The sequence below is a fragment of the Panthera pardus genome, unplaced genomic scaffold, assembly GCF_024362965.1.
Source record: "Panthera pardus isolate Hobbes unplaced genomic scaffold, ASM2436296v1 HiC_scaffold_25, whole genome shotgun sequence".
Lineage (NCBI taxonomy): Eukaryota > Metazoa > Chordata > Mammalia > Carnivora > Felidae > Panthera > Panthera pardus.
This window is the reverse complement of record NW_026526821.1, coordinates 17,153,792-17,172,375: the sequence shown is the minus strand read 5'-3', so window position 1 is coordinate 17,172,375 and position 18,584 is coordinate 17,153,792. Positions and strand designations below refer to the sequence as shown.

At 47.4% G+C, this 18,584-nt stretch overlaps 1 protein-coding gene across 16 annotated transcripts in view; it reads right to left on the bottom strand.

Moving 5' to 3' along the window:
* PTPRT (protein tyrosine phosphatase receptor type T) overlaps positions 1–13,356 on the bottom strand; it is a 1,067,285-nt gene extending 1,053,929 nt beyond the window's left edge. For 15 of the 16 annotated variants that reach the window (XM_019458468.2, XM_019458472.2, XM_053890232.1 and 12 more), the window contains exon 1: positions 13,120–13,356. In XM_019458468.2, the coding sequence (XP_019314013.2) occupies positions 13,120–13,207 (88 nt within the window). In that variant the 5' untranslated portion in view covers positions 13,208–13,356. The remainder of the gene's footprint in view (positions 1–13,119) is intronic. The other variant, XM_053890240.1, reaches the window with a different exon arrangement.
* Between the last annotated feature and the right edge of the window lie 5,228 nt (positions 13,357–18,584).

Below are 18,584 nucleotides of genomic sequence, written 5' to 3'. Positions count from 1 at the left end.
TGAGATCATGACCTGAGCCAAAACCAAGAATCAGACGCTTAACCAAATGAGCCACCCAGGCACCCCTGAGGGCATCACTTTTGAATGAGATAATTTAAATGCAGAAATATTACAAACAGAAGTGTAACTAACACCTTCTCTATCAAGAATTATCAACTAGTTTTAACAAATTTACTTAAAGTATGTTCCCCTTTCCAAATGAAATAAAAAATTACAGATAAAGTCAAATGCCCTTCATCTACTATTCCAGCTCATTTTCTCCCCATCTCTCTTCTACAGAGTAGAACTTTCCATGTTGCATTTTATACTAAAATAAACATACACAGATTATCACTGTTTAATTGTTACATTTATAAAATCAGCTCTTTTTTCTTCCCACAGAAGAGGATGTAGCCTTGCAGATGCAGAGTTTGCTTCATGAACCAGAAAAGCCTAATAATATTTGCAAATATTCTTTAATAGATACTCATATTTTTAGTATAAGATCTTCCAAGGTGCTGATCGAAAAGGGCAGTGGTACAGCAAAAATCGGGCTGCTTCTGTGTATAAGTGGGATTCTACCAGGGTTAAAGATGTCAGTAGCAACTATGCATCCCATTAGGGACCTAAGAAACCAGAAAAGGTCAGGCCAAGATATACTACATCTGCTTCCCCTCTGTATAGTCAACTCACTTCCATGATATCCTATATCTCTGCCTAAATAAATCAGGAACTTTTGGAAGTTTGGGACCACATACAAGGTCTCTGCCAAATAATCTATAATCCATGTGAAACTATGCCATTGGTGTCAGAAGTGGGACAGGCATGAAGATCTCACCATCATGACCAGATTTACTCAGAGATCAGAATGCCAAAGTAGGAAACAAGAAGTAAAACATGTCTCAAACATAAGAATTTTTGTGGAAGAGCTCAGTCCAGTGGGATTCATCCACTATTCCTCTGCCTCCAACCGTTTGGACCTGACATATAATAAAAGATGGCTCAGGCATAATTCCTATAATCTTCTAGATGACCCAAAATCCTTCTAGGACTACAGATCTCCAAAGGGAGTTAAAACCCCAAAAGAAGGAAACATCTGAAGTTTAAGCCAGAACCTCTGGATCACAATTAGACATGTGAAAAGTAACATGGCATAGGGTAGGTACCAAGGACCCTGAACCTCCAGGTGGAACAGGTGGGCAGCAACTTTCTAGGGACAAATGATAGCTGCTGAGGATTTGGAGGTGAGAGGAAATGAGAAGGCAACTGAGAAATGCTTCAGTACTCACTAAGCCAATTCTCAGGTAAAACCAGTAACAATATGCTCTTGTACACAAGTGAACTTAAATGTATGCTAAATGTGTTATAGGTAAAGATAAAAAAGGTAAGAAAGCTGACTTCATCAACCTTCACTTAAAAAGTGACCAATAAGGAGAGCAGTCCTAGGTTAAACTAAAACTCGGCTTTAAAAAAATTACGTGTACAAGAATCACATCTTGGAGCTCTGGCATTTGTTCAGGTTAATTGCACTCCTCCACCAACAATGATGTTCAGAGGGTCAGGTTCCAGAAATAATGTTCTCCTTGGAGCACACATCCTCAGTGCAGAAGACTTAAAAGACTTACTTTAGATGGGAAATTTGCATTGATAAGCATACCCCCCCCCAAAAAAAGTTTTTTGAATGTGTGTTTGAAGCGATGGCAGTAAGGTACCTGGGTGCGGCTAAGTGCTCGCATGTTTGAGCTGAGCATCACAGAAGTGAAAAGTGTAAGTATCCTCTTTCTCAGGAGGCTGCACAGTTCCTCTGTAAAACTAATTTAAATGGCCTCAAGACAATACAACCCAAGTATTAGAGAGCTGGCCTCTGCTTTGTTCCAGACAATTCTGTTTAGAGGAAGATAACGATCCAGAGCCAGCTGGGATAAAGGGAAGAGGCTGGCAATGCTCCCAGCTTCTGAATATAACTGATCAGTCCTTCTACCCCACCCCACCCCATGCCACCCTGCCCTATCACCCCACCCCACCCCACCCTATCCCTGGTTTGAGACAAGTTAGAATCTTAGTTTAAATCTTGGTTTCTCAAGTTTCTGAGCCAAAAACCACTCCCTCAACCCCAATACACACATTTCTGATAACAAAAGGTAAAAAAATAAAATGCAAAATGTGAAGAGATGGTATATAGACAACAGTCAGCACAGGAGGGACTCACTGAATAAAAAAAAATACAGTTAAAACAGCAGAAGGTCCTTGGGGTGCCTGGGTGGCTTAGTTGGTTGGGCGTCCAACTTCAGCTCAGGTCATGATCTCACAACTCGTGAGTTCGAGGCCCACATCAGGCTCTGCACTGACAGCTCAGAGCCTGGAGCCTGCTTTGAATTCTGTGTCTCCCTCTCTCTCTGCTCCTTCCCCACTCATGCTCTGCCTCTTTCTCTCTCTCTCTGTCAAAAATAAATAAACATTAAAAAAAAATTAAGAAAAAAAAAAAAAAACAGCAGAAGGTCCAGATCTGGAAACAGGAGAGGGCAGATGTGGAAATGGCTATAAAATCTACACTGGCACAGTGGAGTGGCACAGAGTCCTTGACCCGGTCCTGCAGGTACAGTTGTGCAGGTCCCACATCAACACGTGCAACATGTGCAGCCCTGACCTAGACACCCAGGGAAAGTACGCCCCTACCTCCTCCACCTGGGACCCGACTTTGCACAGCCTGAGTCAGCAGGACTGCAGATGACAGTTAACATCTGAGACCCTACTCAAAAATCAAGACAGTGAAAGTGGAGGAGAAACAACTTCCCAAGAGAGACGGTGGGCAAACTCAAGGTGCCTTGGCTTCCTCCTTCCCCAGAGCCACCTCATGGAAATAAATCCAAGAGGGCAGGGGATTGGGACCATCACAAACTAGTGGCCCTCCTGCCTAAATGCAAACAATGCCTCAACAAACACAATAGGGACCGTGGCTCCACCATTCCCACCCACCAAGCGAAGAGGTAACGTGTGAAATCAGGTAAATTCCTAGAGCAGGTCCTCACCAGGAAGTCCAACATCTGGTCAGCCCATTGATTTTTGACAAAACCATTCTTTACTAGAAGATTTCATGGTTCCAAACCACCACTAGCCTGAAAAAAATGCTGTGACTGGGGGCACCCGGGTGGCTCAGTAGGTTGAGCATCCGACTTCAGCTCAGGTCATGATCTCACCGTTCATGAGTTCAAGCTCCACATCAGGCTCCGTGCTGACAGCTCAGAGCCTGGAGCCTGCTTCAGATTCTGTGTCTCACTCTCTCTCTCTGCCCCTCTTCCCCCATCTTGCACTCAGTGTCTCTCTCTTTCTCAAAAATAAACATTAAAAAAAAATTTTTTTTAATGCTGTGACTGAATGTCTTCTAATGACCATACTATTACAACAGCAATCAAAACTTGGAGTACAGGCAGACATGTTTTGATCCATATAATATTTGTATATTTACATTAAATCTTTAGGTCACTGTAACTTACTAAATTCTCGATATTCCCCTGCTCACACTCTCTCTCTTGCTCTGAAAAATAAACATTAAGGGGCGCCTGGGTGGCTCAGTAGGTTAAGCGTCCAACTTCAACTCAGGTCATGATCTCACAGCTCGTGGGTTTGAGCCCCGCATTGGGCTCTGTGCTGACAGCTCGGAGCCTGGAGCCTGCTTCACATTCTGTGTCTCCCTCTCTCTCTGTTCCTCCCGCACTCATGCTCTATCTCTCTCTCTCTCCCCTTCAAAAATAAATAAAAACATTAAAAAAATAAATAAATAAACATTAAAAAACTAAAAAAAAATAATAAATTCTCGATGTTAGTTTTTTGTGACAATAAAAACCGTCTGGAAATGGGTTAAAAAAGTCTAGAATAAGTACCAATTTTTTTAAGTTTATTTATTTTGAGAGAGAGAGAGAAAGAACACACAAATGGGTAAGGGGCAGAGAAAGAGGGAGAGAGAGAATCCCAAGCAGGCTCCACACAGTCAGCACACAGCCCAATGCAGGGCTCAAGCTCACAAACCACTAGATCATGACCTGAGCCAAAACCAAGAATCAGACAGATGCTTAACTGACTGAGCCACCCAGGTGCCTCTAAAATAAATACCAATTTTTAAAACTGGGATATCTAAAAGTAATAAAAATACTAACTTTCAGCTAAACTACAGCCCTTATTTATTGGTGTTTTTTATAAATTGGTTCTTGTGGAACCTAGATAGTAGTGTGAAAGTTTTAGTCTCACAAAAACAGATAGTACTTCAACTTTTAAAGTTTGAAACGGCTTCTGACGGGTCTTCGTACTATTTCATTTTTACTTTACTGACACTCCTAATTAACTTTTTTTAAAGATTCATACCAAGTCAATTCAGAGACAATAAATCTCTCTATTCAATGGCCTTTGTATTTTTTTATATTTATTTATTTTGAGAGAGAGAGCACGCACATGTACACATGCACGAGTGGGGGAGGGGCAGAGAGAGAGGGAGGGAGAGAACCCTAAGCAGGCTCCATGCTGTCAGTGCAGAGCCTGATGCAGGGGTCAATCGCACGAACCATGAGATCATGACCTGAGCCTACATCAAGAGTTGGACACTTAACCAACTGAGCCACCCAGGCACCCCTCAGAGGCCTTTAAAGAGCAAAGGCTTGACACTGAACTGACACCAATGCCTAAAATAATAAAAAGAATTAAAAGATTTGAACATAGTTACATTTTTATTTTTTTCCATGATACAAGGTTTCCTACACCTATCTATTTTTTGAGGTTCACGTAGTAGGCAGCTCCTGAAACAGCTCCCAACAATCCCCACTTCCTTCAAGTCCATATGTGATTCCCCCCTTCCCTTGCAAGGAGGCTAGACCTAGTGACTTACATCTGACAGACAGAGGATGGCAACAGTGATGGATGTCACTTTCAAAACTGCATTATAAAAACTGACTTCCATCTTGCTCACGCTTTTTCCTGTCCTCTCAATTGGTCAGTGACAGATCTGGCCACCATGTTATGATGGGGGGACCCACATGGTAAGGAAGCCAGAGTAGCCTCTAGCCAACAGTTCCTGAGAACTGAGCCCCTCACTCGGACAGCCCATGAGGAACTGAACCCTCCCACAACCATGTGAGTGAGTCTGGAAGCAGATGCTTTTCCACTCCAGCTGAGTGGACTGCAGCCCCAGACAACACCCTGTTTGCAGCCTGTTGAGAGATCCAAAGCCAGAGAACCCAGCTGTGCCACACCCAGATTCCTGACTCGAAGAAATGGTGGGGCAATAAAGCCACTAGGTTCGGGGATATAACTTGTTACCCAGCCATAGATAACTAACATAATTCCCTTAGGGTGAGACTGGGATTTCTTTCTTTTTTTTCTTTTCACAAAGTTGGTACCCAAGAAACACTGACATATGAGTTCATCTGGACCCAGGCACTTAGGGGCCAATTCCAAGATGCTTAAGAAAAAAAGCGGTGACATCAACTTCTAGGCTACATTCTAAGCACACAGCATGACAATCACAAAATTATTTTTAATTAGATTAATAGGTCCTCATGCTCAGATCGACCTTTAAAAAATCTAAGAGATAAGTGGTCATAAATGCATGCTGTTTAAAATATCTTTCTCTTTCTATCCCTAACATTACCACCAGTCCCTGTTTAATTCTATTCTCCTCCGGCATTCAAATAAAACACCACAATGTGCATCTCAGATTCTGATATCTCCACAAAAAGGAACCACAATTCTTACAAAAAAGAAAGAAAGAAATAACTGACTGCATGTTTAGGACAGAAAACTTTGAGGTGAGCCTGGAGATCCTTGTTGTCACAGAAAAATAAGGACGTTCTCAAAGACATCTGAAAGTATGAAGAATAAACTGGTTCAAAGGGGCTCCTTGGACCAACCTGTGACTAGTTGAGCAGCAAAACCAAAAGTCATAATTATGGTCAATTAGACCAAGTCTGGATCATCCAAGGGCACTCATTCCTGATGATCAAACATTAAGTGCTCTTTAAAAAGTTCTCCTTGCAGGGCGCCTGGGTGGCTCAGTCAGTTAAGAGGCTGACTTCAGCTCAGGTCATGATCTCGCGGTCCATGAGTTCAAGCCCTGCGTCGGGCTCTGTGCTGACAGCTCAGAGCCTGGAGCCTGTTTCAGATTCTGTGTCTCCCTCTCTCTGACCCTCCCTCATTCATGCTCTGTCTTTCTCTGTGTCGAAAATAAATAAACGTTAAAAAAAATTTTTTTTTTTTTTTAAAAGTTCTCCTCGCTGACATGAATCTATTAATTCATGCTTGGCTCCAAAGAGACAGAGACATGACCCTTAAAGAATGCATATGCAACCACCCACCATGAGTTTTGGGAGGACCAAGAGAACTGGTTTTGTGATTTCAAGATCAGTTCCAGCACCACTGGGATAAAAGGGGACTAATGTAAAGTGATCCGAGAGGAAACATGCTCTTTAGGGTTCTGGGAAGCTGGAGCTGGGAATGTGGGTGACAAAACAGCTTCCTCCCTTGGAAGAGGACCGGCTTCAGCTTCGTAAGGCTGAGTGAAGTTTGAAGTTAGTAATCATCTGTGAAGTTCTCCTGGGGTATCAACGGAAGCACCCTATAAAGGCAAGAAAGAAACACAGGTATGGAGCTTTTTCTCACCCCTAGTGGTTGTTCACCCTGTCAGGAAGCTAACGGCCCAAAAAACATGCTGCATCTGCTCCTTTTACAGGAGAGCATCTCTTCTGTTAAATTTCTACATCCTTGGCTTAATGAGAAAGAAGAAAATGAATGGTCTATCCTCTCCTCAACCCCAATCCATGCCCTACCAAAATACTCCACGTACAAGCTATTCACATGTTTACTTTTAATAAGATTAGCACTCAAAAAACAAAAAAAAAAAAAAAAAAAAGCTGTTTCTATATTCACTACTCAACAATGAACAAAGCCACCTAATTGCTCAGATCCTTGTCTAAACTTCACAGTCTAAAACTTTTTCGTTTTTGCCAAATTGATGAAAGGGAAGACATGTTAGCTCATTGATTTAATTCAGTCTAAAGAGTCTAAAAGAGGGGCACCTGGGTGGCTCAGTCAGTTGAGTGTCTAACTTCGGCTCAGGTCATGATCTCACAGTTCATGGGTTCGAGCCCCGCATCAGGCTCTGCATTGACAGCTCAGAGCCTGGAGCCTGCTTCAGATTCTGTGTCTCCTTCTCTCTCTGCCCCTCCTCCACTCATACTTTGTCTCATTCTGTTTCTCAAAAATAAATAAATGTAAAAAAAAAGAGTCTAAAAGAGAAGAAAAAAAACAAAAATAATGACTTGCAAACAATTCATACAAAAAACTATTTGTGGAGACTGGCAAGGGGTAACAACAATGCCATTTATTGGGTGCCCGTTTTGTGCCAGGCACCTAGCTTGACAATTTACAGGAGCTATCTCTGGCTCTTCGAAGCACTGTTGTGCCCAATTTACAGATGCAGAAATAAAGGTTCAGAATAGCGAAGTAACAACTCATCAAGTTCGTATCTAAAGCAGGGAGCCAGGATTTATAGAGTTACCAACCATCACCTCCTTCCAGTTTTCAAATCTTTCCATCACTCTAAAATATTCTCTCGTGCCCACATGCTATAAATCCCTGATCCCACTGCCAGCCCAGGCAACCACTGATCTGTTTTCTATCTGTATAGATTTGCCTTTTTTGAATATTTTTTTTGGTTCTTTTGGGTGTTTTGTTTTGTTTTGTTTCATTGAGGAGGGGAGAGGCAGAAAGAGAGGGAGAGAGAATCCCAAGCAGGTTCTGTGCTGTCAGCACAGAGCCCAACAGAGGACTCGATCTCACAAACCATGAGATCATGAACTGAGCCGAAATCAAGAGTCAGACACTTAACCAACTGAGCTACGGAGCCACCTTGAGATTTGCCTTTTCCAAATATTTCACGTAGTATACAGTCTTTTGCATCCGGCTCCTTTTGCCTAGCATGTTTTTTCAGGTTCATCAGTGTCATAACATATATCAATACTCCGTCCCTTTTTATTGCTAGTAGAATTCCAGTAGATGGGTTCCTAGTTGATGGACATTTGGATTGTTCCCAGTTTGGGGTCTTGTATGAATTACACTGCTGTGAATATTCATGTGTGTATCTTTGTGTGGACGTATGTTTTCGTGTCTGTTGGGTATATTCCTAGAAGTGGACTCTCTGGACCCTATGGTATATGTGTATGTTTAACTTTTTAAAGAAACTGCCAAATGACATCACCATTTTTTATTCCCTCCAGCACCAAATAAAAATTTGAGGCTGAATATTCAAGAAACTGGAAAGACTTCAGATCTGTGTTCTACTCATGCACCAGCGGCTGTGTGTGTGTGTGTGTGTGTGTGTGTGTGTGTGTGTCAAACATTCTTCAGCAGCCTGACTCCAATGTGCAAAAAATTAAGTCTGTAACACTGTGGACTTCGATTCCTTAGTTACCTTCAGTTTCTTAGTTACCCACCAGTCTGGCAGTGGATCTGGTAAGGCTCCTGAGCAGCTCTTGCCTGTGTAGATAACCGGGGTAGGCCAAGTGAAATACCCAAAATTTGGATAAAACCGGCCAAATGATCATCATTCCTCAGTGGCTCCTCACCCTTTCACTATTCTGCCTTTGTGACACATTAATTTTCATTTTTCACGATTGACTTCCAGAGGGTTCCTTGGGATCTATGCCTAGCATACTCCCTAGGTCCCTCTATATCGTCTTTAGAACGTGGCACTCTTACCAATGATAAGTGGCATTATCATCTTTATTTCCCCATCTCTCAGGCAAATAAGAGTGCCCAGCGAGACCACATCAAATGCTAAATCCTAGGACTCCAACTTGTCACCCTGGCCCAAATGAACACAACACTAGCAATCACCCCTGCATCTGATTGTTATTAATCTATTAAAAAGAGAGCGTGCGCGAGCCATGGTTTTCTTCCTCTCCAAACCAACTGAATCCATTTTACAAAATTTCATGGGACACTCTGTTTTCTAATATCTACGTGGTGTTGCCTCTTAGCCCCAATTCTGTAATGTGCTTGCAAATGCTATTACACTTGTCCGACATGGTTTGTTTTCAATAATCCCATAGCTTTTTTATTTCTTGGAATGCCATGGACCTCCATATGTTTACTTATTCTCTGCTTGTTTATCAAGTGCACAAAGCATCCCCCACCCTCCCACTGCTCAAGAGTTCCACACACCTGATTTCTAGATTAGGTAAGACAAGGAAATGGAGCAGGGGACAGAGTCCTGAGGCAAGGAAGAATGTATGAAGGAGGGGGCAGGAAGGGAGAAAAGATATTCCCAAATACTCTCCTGTTACAATGTGTAGCCATCTGGGTTTTTAGAAGTTCTCATTTAGAAGGTAAAATGTGCTTAAAACTAAACATTCCCTATCTGAACTCTTGAATTGTCAAATGTATCCGTGTCAACTGTTTTGTACTAAATCACTTTCTGAAAGCAGTTGCAGGGAATCAAATCCCCCCACATCCCCCCCCCCAAAAAAAAACAACTAAAATTCATCACCAAAACCCAGCCATCTAATATTCCATTCATAACTGACCTTAACATCAATGCCCCCTTGACCTGGGTCCACACACCAATGCCAAGGCTAGTAATAGACAAGGCTCCCCTTTAGGCTAAAGCACTACTGTGCACCAGCCTACTTCTCACTCCGCATCCATCATCTTGTTTTAGTCTTCCCAGAATCCAGTGAGGCAGCTACAATTATCCTTACTTTACAGATGAGAACCTGGGCATCAGAGGAGGTAAATGACTTTCCCAGGCTGGCATAGCTGGAAAGAGGCAGAGTGGGATTCACACACCAAAGCTCTTACTCATTTCTCTAAGTCAGGCTGCCTCCCTGAGTTAAACTCCCCAGGCCCCAACAGAGTTGCCATCTCTTCATCATCATCAATAAATATTTATGAAGGACCCACCGCCTACACACCACCGCTCTTGTTTCCACAGCAACATGCTGTCAGAGAGTCATGGGAGTATCCTGTGCTTAAAGGAACAATGCTGTAATGTCCTGTGATCATGGCTCTGAAAGGTGACAGTTACACTACCACAGCGGACTCCGTCTCAGCCGGCAGCCAGGAGCTTGCGAGCGCTGTGCGAGGGATAAGCAAGAAGAAACTGAAGAGAGGAGAAAGGGAGTGGGTTTTTACCCAAGAAAACAGTCTGCTTTCATTGTGAATGTGTTTGTGATTGTTGCTGAAACAGAATCCAGGCCAGGTTTGCACATTAATTGTTCTTTTATTAGGAAAGAAATCAAGCAATCCAGGAGAGAAAATAAAATTTGACTGTACTGCTAACAGTTCCCCAGAGATAACTGGCAATGATTATCGAGTTAAATGACTACATCGCTAACAATTGCAATCTCAAGTCAGTCCCCTCTACGATCCATTGTCGCTCTCACTGTACAGACGCTGAAATCCTCTAGTAAATGGACTAATTATCCCCGTATCTGTTTTAGTTGTTTCTCTCTTGCCCCATCCCAAATCATGTTTTGCCACACTCTCAACAAGCTGATTTCAAATGCTTTTTTTTTTTTAACTACCATTCCTTGCAATCATCATCCTGGCTCATGAAACACATCTTAGTAGGAAGAAGGAAACTGCCTTTTGATGACAGGCTCTTGCCACTGACTTTTGGACACCATGACCAACATGTTACAGCAAAACATATCATCCCAAATGTGTACTAGATACAAATTCAAAGTGCTTTTAAGACTGGGAACTTTCAGATTAAAAAGGTATGAGGCACACACCACCAAGTTTTAAAATGTATTCTTTACCCAAACTTGCCAAAAGTTTTAAATAAGATACTTGAAAGCAAATCAAGATATTGTCGTATTTGTACTAGATCTGGATTCCAACAGTTTCAGCATTTAGAAATTAAGAGGATAAGTCCATTTTAAAAAATCAACATTTGCAGCATTCCTGCATCTACAAATGTGGATGTTCACGAAGAAACCTGGGGGGAAAAATCGAATGTAAATGGTCTAAGACATTTGCATTAAACCAAAAAGGAGAGAAAAGATATCTACAGAAAATCCCCATTTTTACAACTGAATGAGGCTTTCTCCCACACAAGCTAATCCCACTCGTTCAAGGAGCCTCTAGCACAAACGCAGTCGCTTGCTAAGTATATGCCGTAGTAGGTTTGCACAAGTCACTCGGCTCAAGTAGAACCAAAAGAAACATATGGTGCCTTAACAGTAGATTTCTTCCCAAACTGTACTCCTGGACTGCTTTTCTTTCCCGAGTGTTCCAAAGAGCAAACAAAGAAAAGGTGCTGGCTCCTCACACTTCTCTAAATGTTTTAACAAAAGGCTGCTGAATAAACACATTACTCATTTAAAATTTGAAAAGAAGTTCTATTCCTGAGCTGACAGCAACTGGATTTGCATTTTAACAGTTGTGGGCGAGCGCCACCTGGCGGGGGGCACCGGAACCGGCGTGCTTTGTGCGTTGGACAGCTTCCCCAGGCCGGTACCGTTTCACCGGACGCTTCGCAAGAACGGCTGGACACCCGCGGCGGAATATTTTTGACACTGATTTTTTGCCGCGGGAACGTGAGTACTGTGAATGCGTGGCGGGCCCGCCAGGCCCTGGAGGAAAGTAAAAATTTAAATCACGAAGCACGCCCGGGGCTCCAGGACCGCCCCCAGCATCTTCCTTTTCTCCCCTCCCCAGCACACCTAATGCAGACCCAGAGCAAGGAGAAACAGAATTGCACACCCACCACCTTTAGAACGGTGCCGTGCCTGTCCCTCTTCCCTCACTGGCTAATCCTACCCACACACCTCAAAAGAAGTGTCCTAGTCACCCAACTTCCCAGCCACGGAAACGGGCTGTCCCCTTCGCAGAAGTCCCATACTGAGTTCCCATTTAGTAGGCAGCAAGAGAGACGCCAGTGCCTGTCCAACGGAGTGTCACTCCACTGCTTCCTAACCTCAAGTGCAACCTGCTTAAGGAGGCTACACTCCACCGCAGCTTTTTTTCTTTCTCTCTTTCCTTCTTCAAAACAATATATGGGCACCGCTGTTACTCGGCAATCCGAAACTCATCTTTTCCTACATCTCACTTGTTTATCTCAGCCTGTCCGTGTGATCTCAGCAACCTCCAGCTCAGTGTGGCCAAATGAAATCAAATCGGGGCTAAAAACAAACAAACACAAACAGACAAACAAACTTCAAGGTGATTTTGAACTTGGAAGCATACCTGGCCAATCCCTCCCTTGTCTCCCTCCACCTACCGCCCAATCTTTGGGGGCCTGGGGCTGGAAGTTTGCCTGAGGCGGGCTTTGGCGATGGAGAAGACGCAGGATGGTGGTGGTCTCCCATGCATGCCAACCTATCATTAGGGGCACCCCAGCCCCCCAACACTGAGAACCACCTCTGCTCACCTCCTTCCTACGGTCAAACCCAAATATGGGTCCCCCACCCCTAAACTTTTCAGGAGCCAACAGTCTCAAAGGTCGAAGCCACTCCGCTCCAAGGGCCTTAACTGGGGCGACCATCTACTCTGGCTGAAAACCACGGGCTAGGGAGGAGGTCAGTGCCGCCCCAGTCGTTAACACCCACACCCCCACGGTGCCTTCAGCGGCTCGCTTAAGCCTTAGCTGAGGGGCGCGGCGTGTTTCGAGCAAGTCTGGAGCTGGCCGTCTCTCCCTGGAGACAAGAAAAGCCACCGCCCCGGCAGCCGCGGCCTGCTGGCGACCGGTGCTCCCCCACGAAAAGCGCGCGCTGCCCCCCAGAAGCTGCGGGGAGCGAACGCTCCACCCCGGGCGCCGGTGCCGCTTCTCGTCCCGCCGCCCCAAACACTCCAGTGACAGATTCCGACAAGTGGGAGGCAGCAAGTGGAGACGTTCGCAACAACCGCGAAAGTTACTCCCGCCCGGGGGCCCGCAGCAAAGTCGGGCGGGGAACTCCGCCAAACGCGGGCTGCCGGGAGGGGGGACGCGCGGGCCCGGGCGCGCAGGGACGCGGCTGCCCGCGCCGGCGACGGGGACCCGGCTCCGGCCCCCGGGACGCGCCCCCCGCCAGCCCGCACAACTTTCTCCCCCGAGGGCCCCGCGGCGGCCTCGGGCGCGCCGGGGAGCGAGCGGGGCCCGGCGGGCGTACTCACCTGCGGCGCTCTGTGCCCCGGCGCCGGGCAGCGAAGGCAGCTGCAGCCGCAGGAGCAGGCTGAGGGCGAGCGCGGCGAGGCTCGCCATCCGGGCGGCGGCGGGCGGCTCAGCCCCTTCCCGCGGGGGCCGGGGCCGGGGCCGGGACTCGGGCGGGCGCGGGGCGGCCCCGCATCGCCGGCGCGGCCGCACGCAGGGGCTCCGCGGCGCTCCCGGAGCCGGCGCCGCTGCGCTCGGAGCCGAGGCGCGGCGCGAACTGAGGCGGGCGGCTGGGCGGGGGCGGGACGCGGGGGGCGGGGGCGGGGGGCGGCGTCCCCCGAGTCCTAACGCCGCCGCCGCCGCCGCCCGCCCGCCCGGCGCTCCGCCCGGGCCGCGCACACACCCTCGCGCGCACGCCCGCGCCCCGCACACGCCCGCCGCCGGCGCACCCTCGCAGGGGCTGGTCGGCTCCGGGCGGCCGGCTCAGTCTCGCGCCCACACGCAGCAGCCCCCGCGCGCACCCCCGCGCCCCCACGCGCGCCGGGGTCCTCGCCTCCTCGCCCCGCGCAGCGCGGCGCAGCCAAGCATCGTCTGCCCGGCTTGGGCGCAGGTACCGGGGGCGGTGGGGGGAGGCGGGAGAGAGGGAGCAGCCGCCGTGTGAACTCGGAGTGGGAGAACAGGTGAGTGGGGGCGCGGGGGGGAGAGGAGGCCGGGAGGGAGCAGCCGTCTCAACTCGGGATGGGGCGGGGGGGGGGGGCGGGGGGGGCAGGGGAGGTGAGGGGGGAGGGGTCATCTGTCCTAAGCTGGGGCGGGCGTCTGCTGGCGAGGGGCTCGGGCACGCCCTGAGAGGAGAATTTCCTCTAAGAGTCGACACCCCCCTCACCCCCTACCACACACGCACACGCTCCTCTGGGCGCAACCCGCCTCCTCAGCCGCCCAGGCACCCTTCTTATTCACCCACATCTCTCCCTGTCCCCACCCCCACGCGGAAGGGACGACGACGGGGCTGGAGGCATCCCTCTCTCTCCCACTGCCTTCCCCCCTTCCAGTTCGCGAGAGACAGAACCGTGTAGTTTTTTCCTTTTTCTTCCTGGTCTGAACAAAGACCTGGTTGGAAACGAAAGCCTAAAACCATAGATCAGAGTCCTAGCTGTCCCTTGCAGCTCACAGGCTAGAACTCTCTGCTCTCCTGGGAGCCAGGATCTCATGAAGCAGACCTGGAACCACTTGCGTCCCGGCGGGGGGCCTGGGCGCTAAAAGCTGGGGACAGGGACACCTAAGCAATGCTCAAAGAACTCACATTTTGTGAACCTGGCCAAAGCTTCTTTAGGTCTCAGCACAGCCTTCCCCTGCACCCCCTCCTTGTTGGGATTCCAAGGATTGGATTGGACAGATTGGGGCAGAAATATGAAAGTCAGGCATGGCTGGGTTTTCCAAAAGTGGGACACCTCAGGGTCTGGATTGAGTTGCTGTGGCAGAGAGAACACGGGGCCTCACTCTCCCACACACCCAGTTCCCACAGGGTGGAGTGGAACAGGACCAGTGCTCAACCTTGGCACCACGCTGTACCTGCCCAGGATGAACTCTCTGTGCTTTCCCAGCTGACCTCCACACCTGGAAACTGTCCCCTCTATTCCCGCAGGAGTACATCCTCTCACCTGATGCCCGACAGGGCTCTGGTGACCGGTCACACACCTTGCTTTTGCACCTGCTGTTCCCTCTGCCTGGAAGGCCCTTCCCTGCATCATCTCCCTGGTAAACTTACACTCGTTCTTAAGGCTTCTCTGTGAAACTTTGGCTGAGAGGCCAGTGCTAACTGGAAAAAAAGGGGCTACTTTCCCTGTCTGCCTCCCATCAGCCTGGGGACCTGGGGAAACCTGGCCACATGCTCGCCCCTAGCTCAGGGCTGAGGTCAGTGTCAGTACTGACGAAAGCAGGCTGGGGCCTGAGGTGAGCTTTGTGATGGCTGGAAATTGTGGAGTGACGTTCTTCCCTGTAGCTCCTTTCAGTTCCACTCAAGAAGATGGCCTCTTGTCCTCAGGATGACTGCCTTTAAAACCCATGGGACCTCTGGGCCTCAGTTTCCCTTTCTACACAATGGCTTCCCCTTCACCTCTGTTGGGGGCCAGAAGCAGTTAGACATTTTAGCTGCAAATCTCTTAATCCGAGCACAGTTTTAGGGGAAGCTTGAACCATGGGGCATAAAGTGATCTGGCTGCCTGCCATGTGCCAAGACTGGCAAGACTGTGGGTTTGCAGCTTACAGAAGATGTGGTCTGTGCCCTCATGAAGTGTACACTCTGGTGGAAAAAACTGGACAAAGAGAAAAGCAGTCAAGGACCCAGAAATGCAGAGATAGCCTCCCATCTCCCCAGCGCCCACCCTGCCCCCCCAGTAATGATCAGTCCCCCAGTGGGGAGCAGAGAATCAGGGGAAAGACATCTTGGGCCATGGAGTCTTACTTACCCATGGGGAAAGCCTATAGTTATAGTAATATAACTGTTCTTTTATCCCCATTTTACACACCAAGAAACTGAGGCCCAAACAGGGCAAAGACCCTGTGTAGGGAGGCAACTGAGGAGTGGCTACACCTATGGAGCCTTTTATCTTCTTGCAGTGGCACAGGGCCCCACTAGTCATTTAAATTTAAAATTTAGAAATTCAGGGGCTTCTGGCTGCCTCGGTCAATGGAGCGTACAACTCTTGATCTTGGGGTTGTGGGTTCGAGCACCACATGGATGTAGAGATTACTTTAAAAAATAAAATCTTGGGGCACCTGGGTGGCTCAGTCAGTTAATCATCTGACTTTGGCTCAGGTCATGATCTCACAGTTCATGGATTCGAGCCCTGCATTGGGCTCTGTGCTGACAACTCAGAGCCTAGAGCCTGTTGCAGATTCCGTGTCTCCCTCCCTCTGCCCCTCCCCCACCCTCACTCTGTCTCTCAAAAAATAAACATTAAAATAAATTTTTTTGAAATAAAATCTTAATTATAAAATAAAATTTAGAAATTCAGTCTAACCACACTAAGTGTGGAACTAACCACATTTTTTTTTAATGTTTATTTATTTTTGAGACAGAGAGAGACAGAGCATGAAAGGGGAGGGTCAGAGAGAGGGAGACACAGAATCTGAAACAGGCTCCAGGCTCTGAGCCATCAGCCCAGAGCCCGACGCGGGGCTCGAACTCACGGTCCGTGAGATCGTGACCTGAGCTGAGGTCGGACGCTTAACCGACTGAGCCGCCCAGGTGCCCCTGGAACTAACCACATTTTAAGAGCTCAGTAGCCACCTGTGGCTAGTGGCTGCCATATTGTACAGTACAGCTATAAACATTTCCATCATGATAGAAAATTCTATTGGACAGTGCTGCTCAGACTACAGCCCATGAGCCAAATCTGACCCACTGTTTCTTTTTATAAATAAAGTTTTTTGGGGTACAGCCATGCTTATTCATTTGGACACTGCCTATGGCTGGTTTTTGCAAAAGTTCTATTAGACACTGCTGCACTAGAGCAGAGGTCAGCAAACTACCACTAGTGGGCCAAGCGTGGCCCTGATTGTGTTTTTATAAATAAAGTTTTATTGGCACACAATCCTACATATTTGTTTACATATTGCCTGTGATTGTTCTCTGGACTACAGAGGCAGAGTTTAGTAATTGTGACAGAGATCGTCTGGCCCACATCTGAAAATGTTTACTGTCCTTGCCCTTTACAGAAGAAGTTTGCCAACTCCTTCTCTAGAGGCAGTCTCACAGCCCAAATCATCAGTCTAGAACTGGTTCTCAACGTGTGGTCTTTGGACCAGTAGTATCAGCATCATCTGCCTGGAAATGTGTTAGAAATGCAAAGTCTCAGGCCCTCCCCTGGACCTACTGAATCAGAAATGTTGGAGGTGAGGCCCAGAAATCTGTTCTAACCAGCCACCCAGGTGAGTCGGATGCACGTTCAAGTTGAAAACCACCAACCTGAAACACCCACGGTGAATGTGCCCATGAGTGGCCCTCACAGTAGAGATACTGATGGGTTCCCATGGGAACAGAGCATTTAGAAAGATGTCAGAAGAATGATAGCCTTTGTGCAGCAAGGCCTTTGACATCCCCTCGACCAGGCCATGAGCGCTGGGAGGGGACCTCTCACCAGCCCCCGGTGCGGATGCCCAGGCCTCACTGCCTGACGGCCCACCCTCCTACGGAGCTGTCAGCACATTTGGCTCTGTCTCCACATAAATTCATGGGCCAGCTGTCTCTTTTAATCTGGTTGCAAGATGAAACCATTAATAGATGTCAGACACATTGGCAATGATCTCTTCATTAATAATTTCCTCCTTTCTGAGGAAAAAAAAATTAGTAACAAGCAACCATCAATAATTCAAAAATACGAGTTAACCTTTCTATTAGCAGAGTGGCTTTGCACACACCGCGGACTCTTTCAGAGCCAGTAGTTCTGACTCGAATCGTGTTTTATGGCACAAATATTAACATGCATTAATGCTCTCCGTCAAGACGCGCAAATATAAATAACCCAAATGCAACTTAGAAACCATAAGTAGTTTTCGAGTGTAACCTCGTGATCCAACCATTTTGTTCTGTGAAAACATGCATTGTCCAATAATATTGCTGTGTCCAAAAGCAGTACTTCACAAAGAAATCGTTTGCACTGTGAGGCCCTGGTGGTTAGAAAGATTTCCCTTGCACTGAACCGACACTGCCAGTCTGCACCTTCCTCCCCTCGGAGTTGGCTCCTCTCTCTGGGAACACACGGAAAGATCCTGGACACGCTTGCAGGTGACTCACTTGGATGTTGGTGTGCTCTAGGTAAGCATTCTTGATTCCTTACACTCTTCTTCATCCTCTCCTCCTCCTCCTCCTCCCCCTCCTCCTCTTCTTCCTCCTCCTTCTTTGATTTCTAGTCCCCCACCATCTGGTTCCTCTTCTTGGACATGCTCTATTTTGGTAACAGCCCTCTTTTGGGCGAGGCCTTGCACCTGCCCATATTCCCCATGCCTCCATTCACCAGTCAGGTGACCACAAACTAGTCACTCTCTCTCTCCAGTTGTGTTTCCCCATCTGCGAAATTGGGGTGATTATTCCCACCTCACTGAGCTGAGTGAGAATTATGTGAGTTAATGGATATAAAAGCATCTAGAACAGGACCTGGCCCACTCAAGAGATCATTTCTTTTCCTTTCTTTCCTACCTCCAAGTCTTGGGTTAACATACCACCCCAGCCTTGATTCCAGGCCAACTATTATAGACACCTGGTCGGCAACACAGCACGGACAGCCAGCTGCTTCATCCTTGGGCCAAAACACCAGCACATGGTCCAGACTGTTGGCAAGTAGACGTCAGTGCTTGAGCTGCCCTGGATTTAACGTGAGGACCACATCTCTCTTTGCCTAAGTGGGATCTGCCAAGTAGCTGTTTCTTTTAATTAAAAAAACAAAACAAAACAAAACAAAATGAAAAAACTAAGTGATGTGTGCCAGGT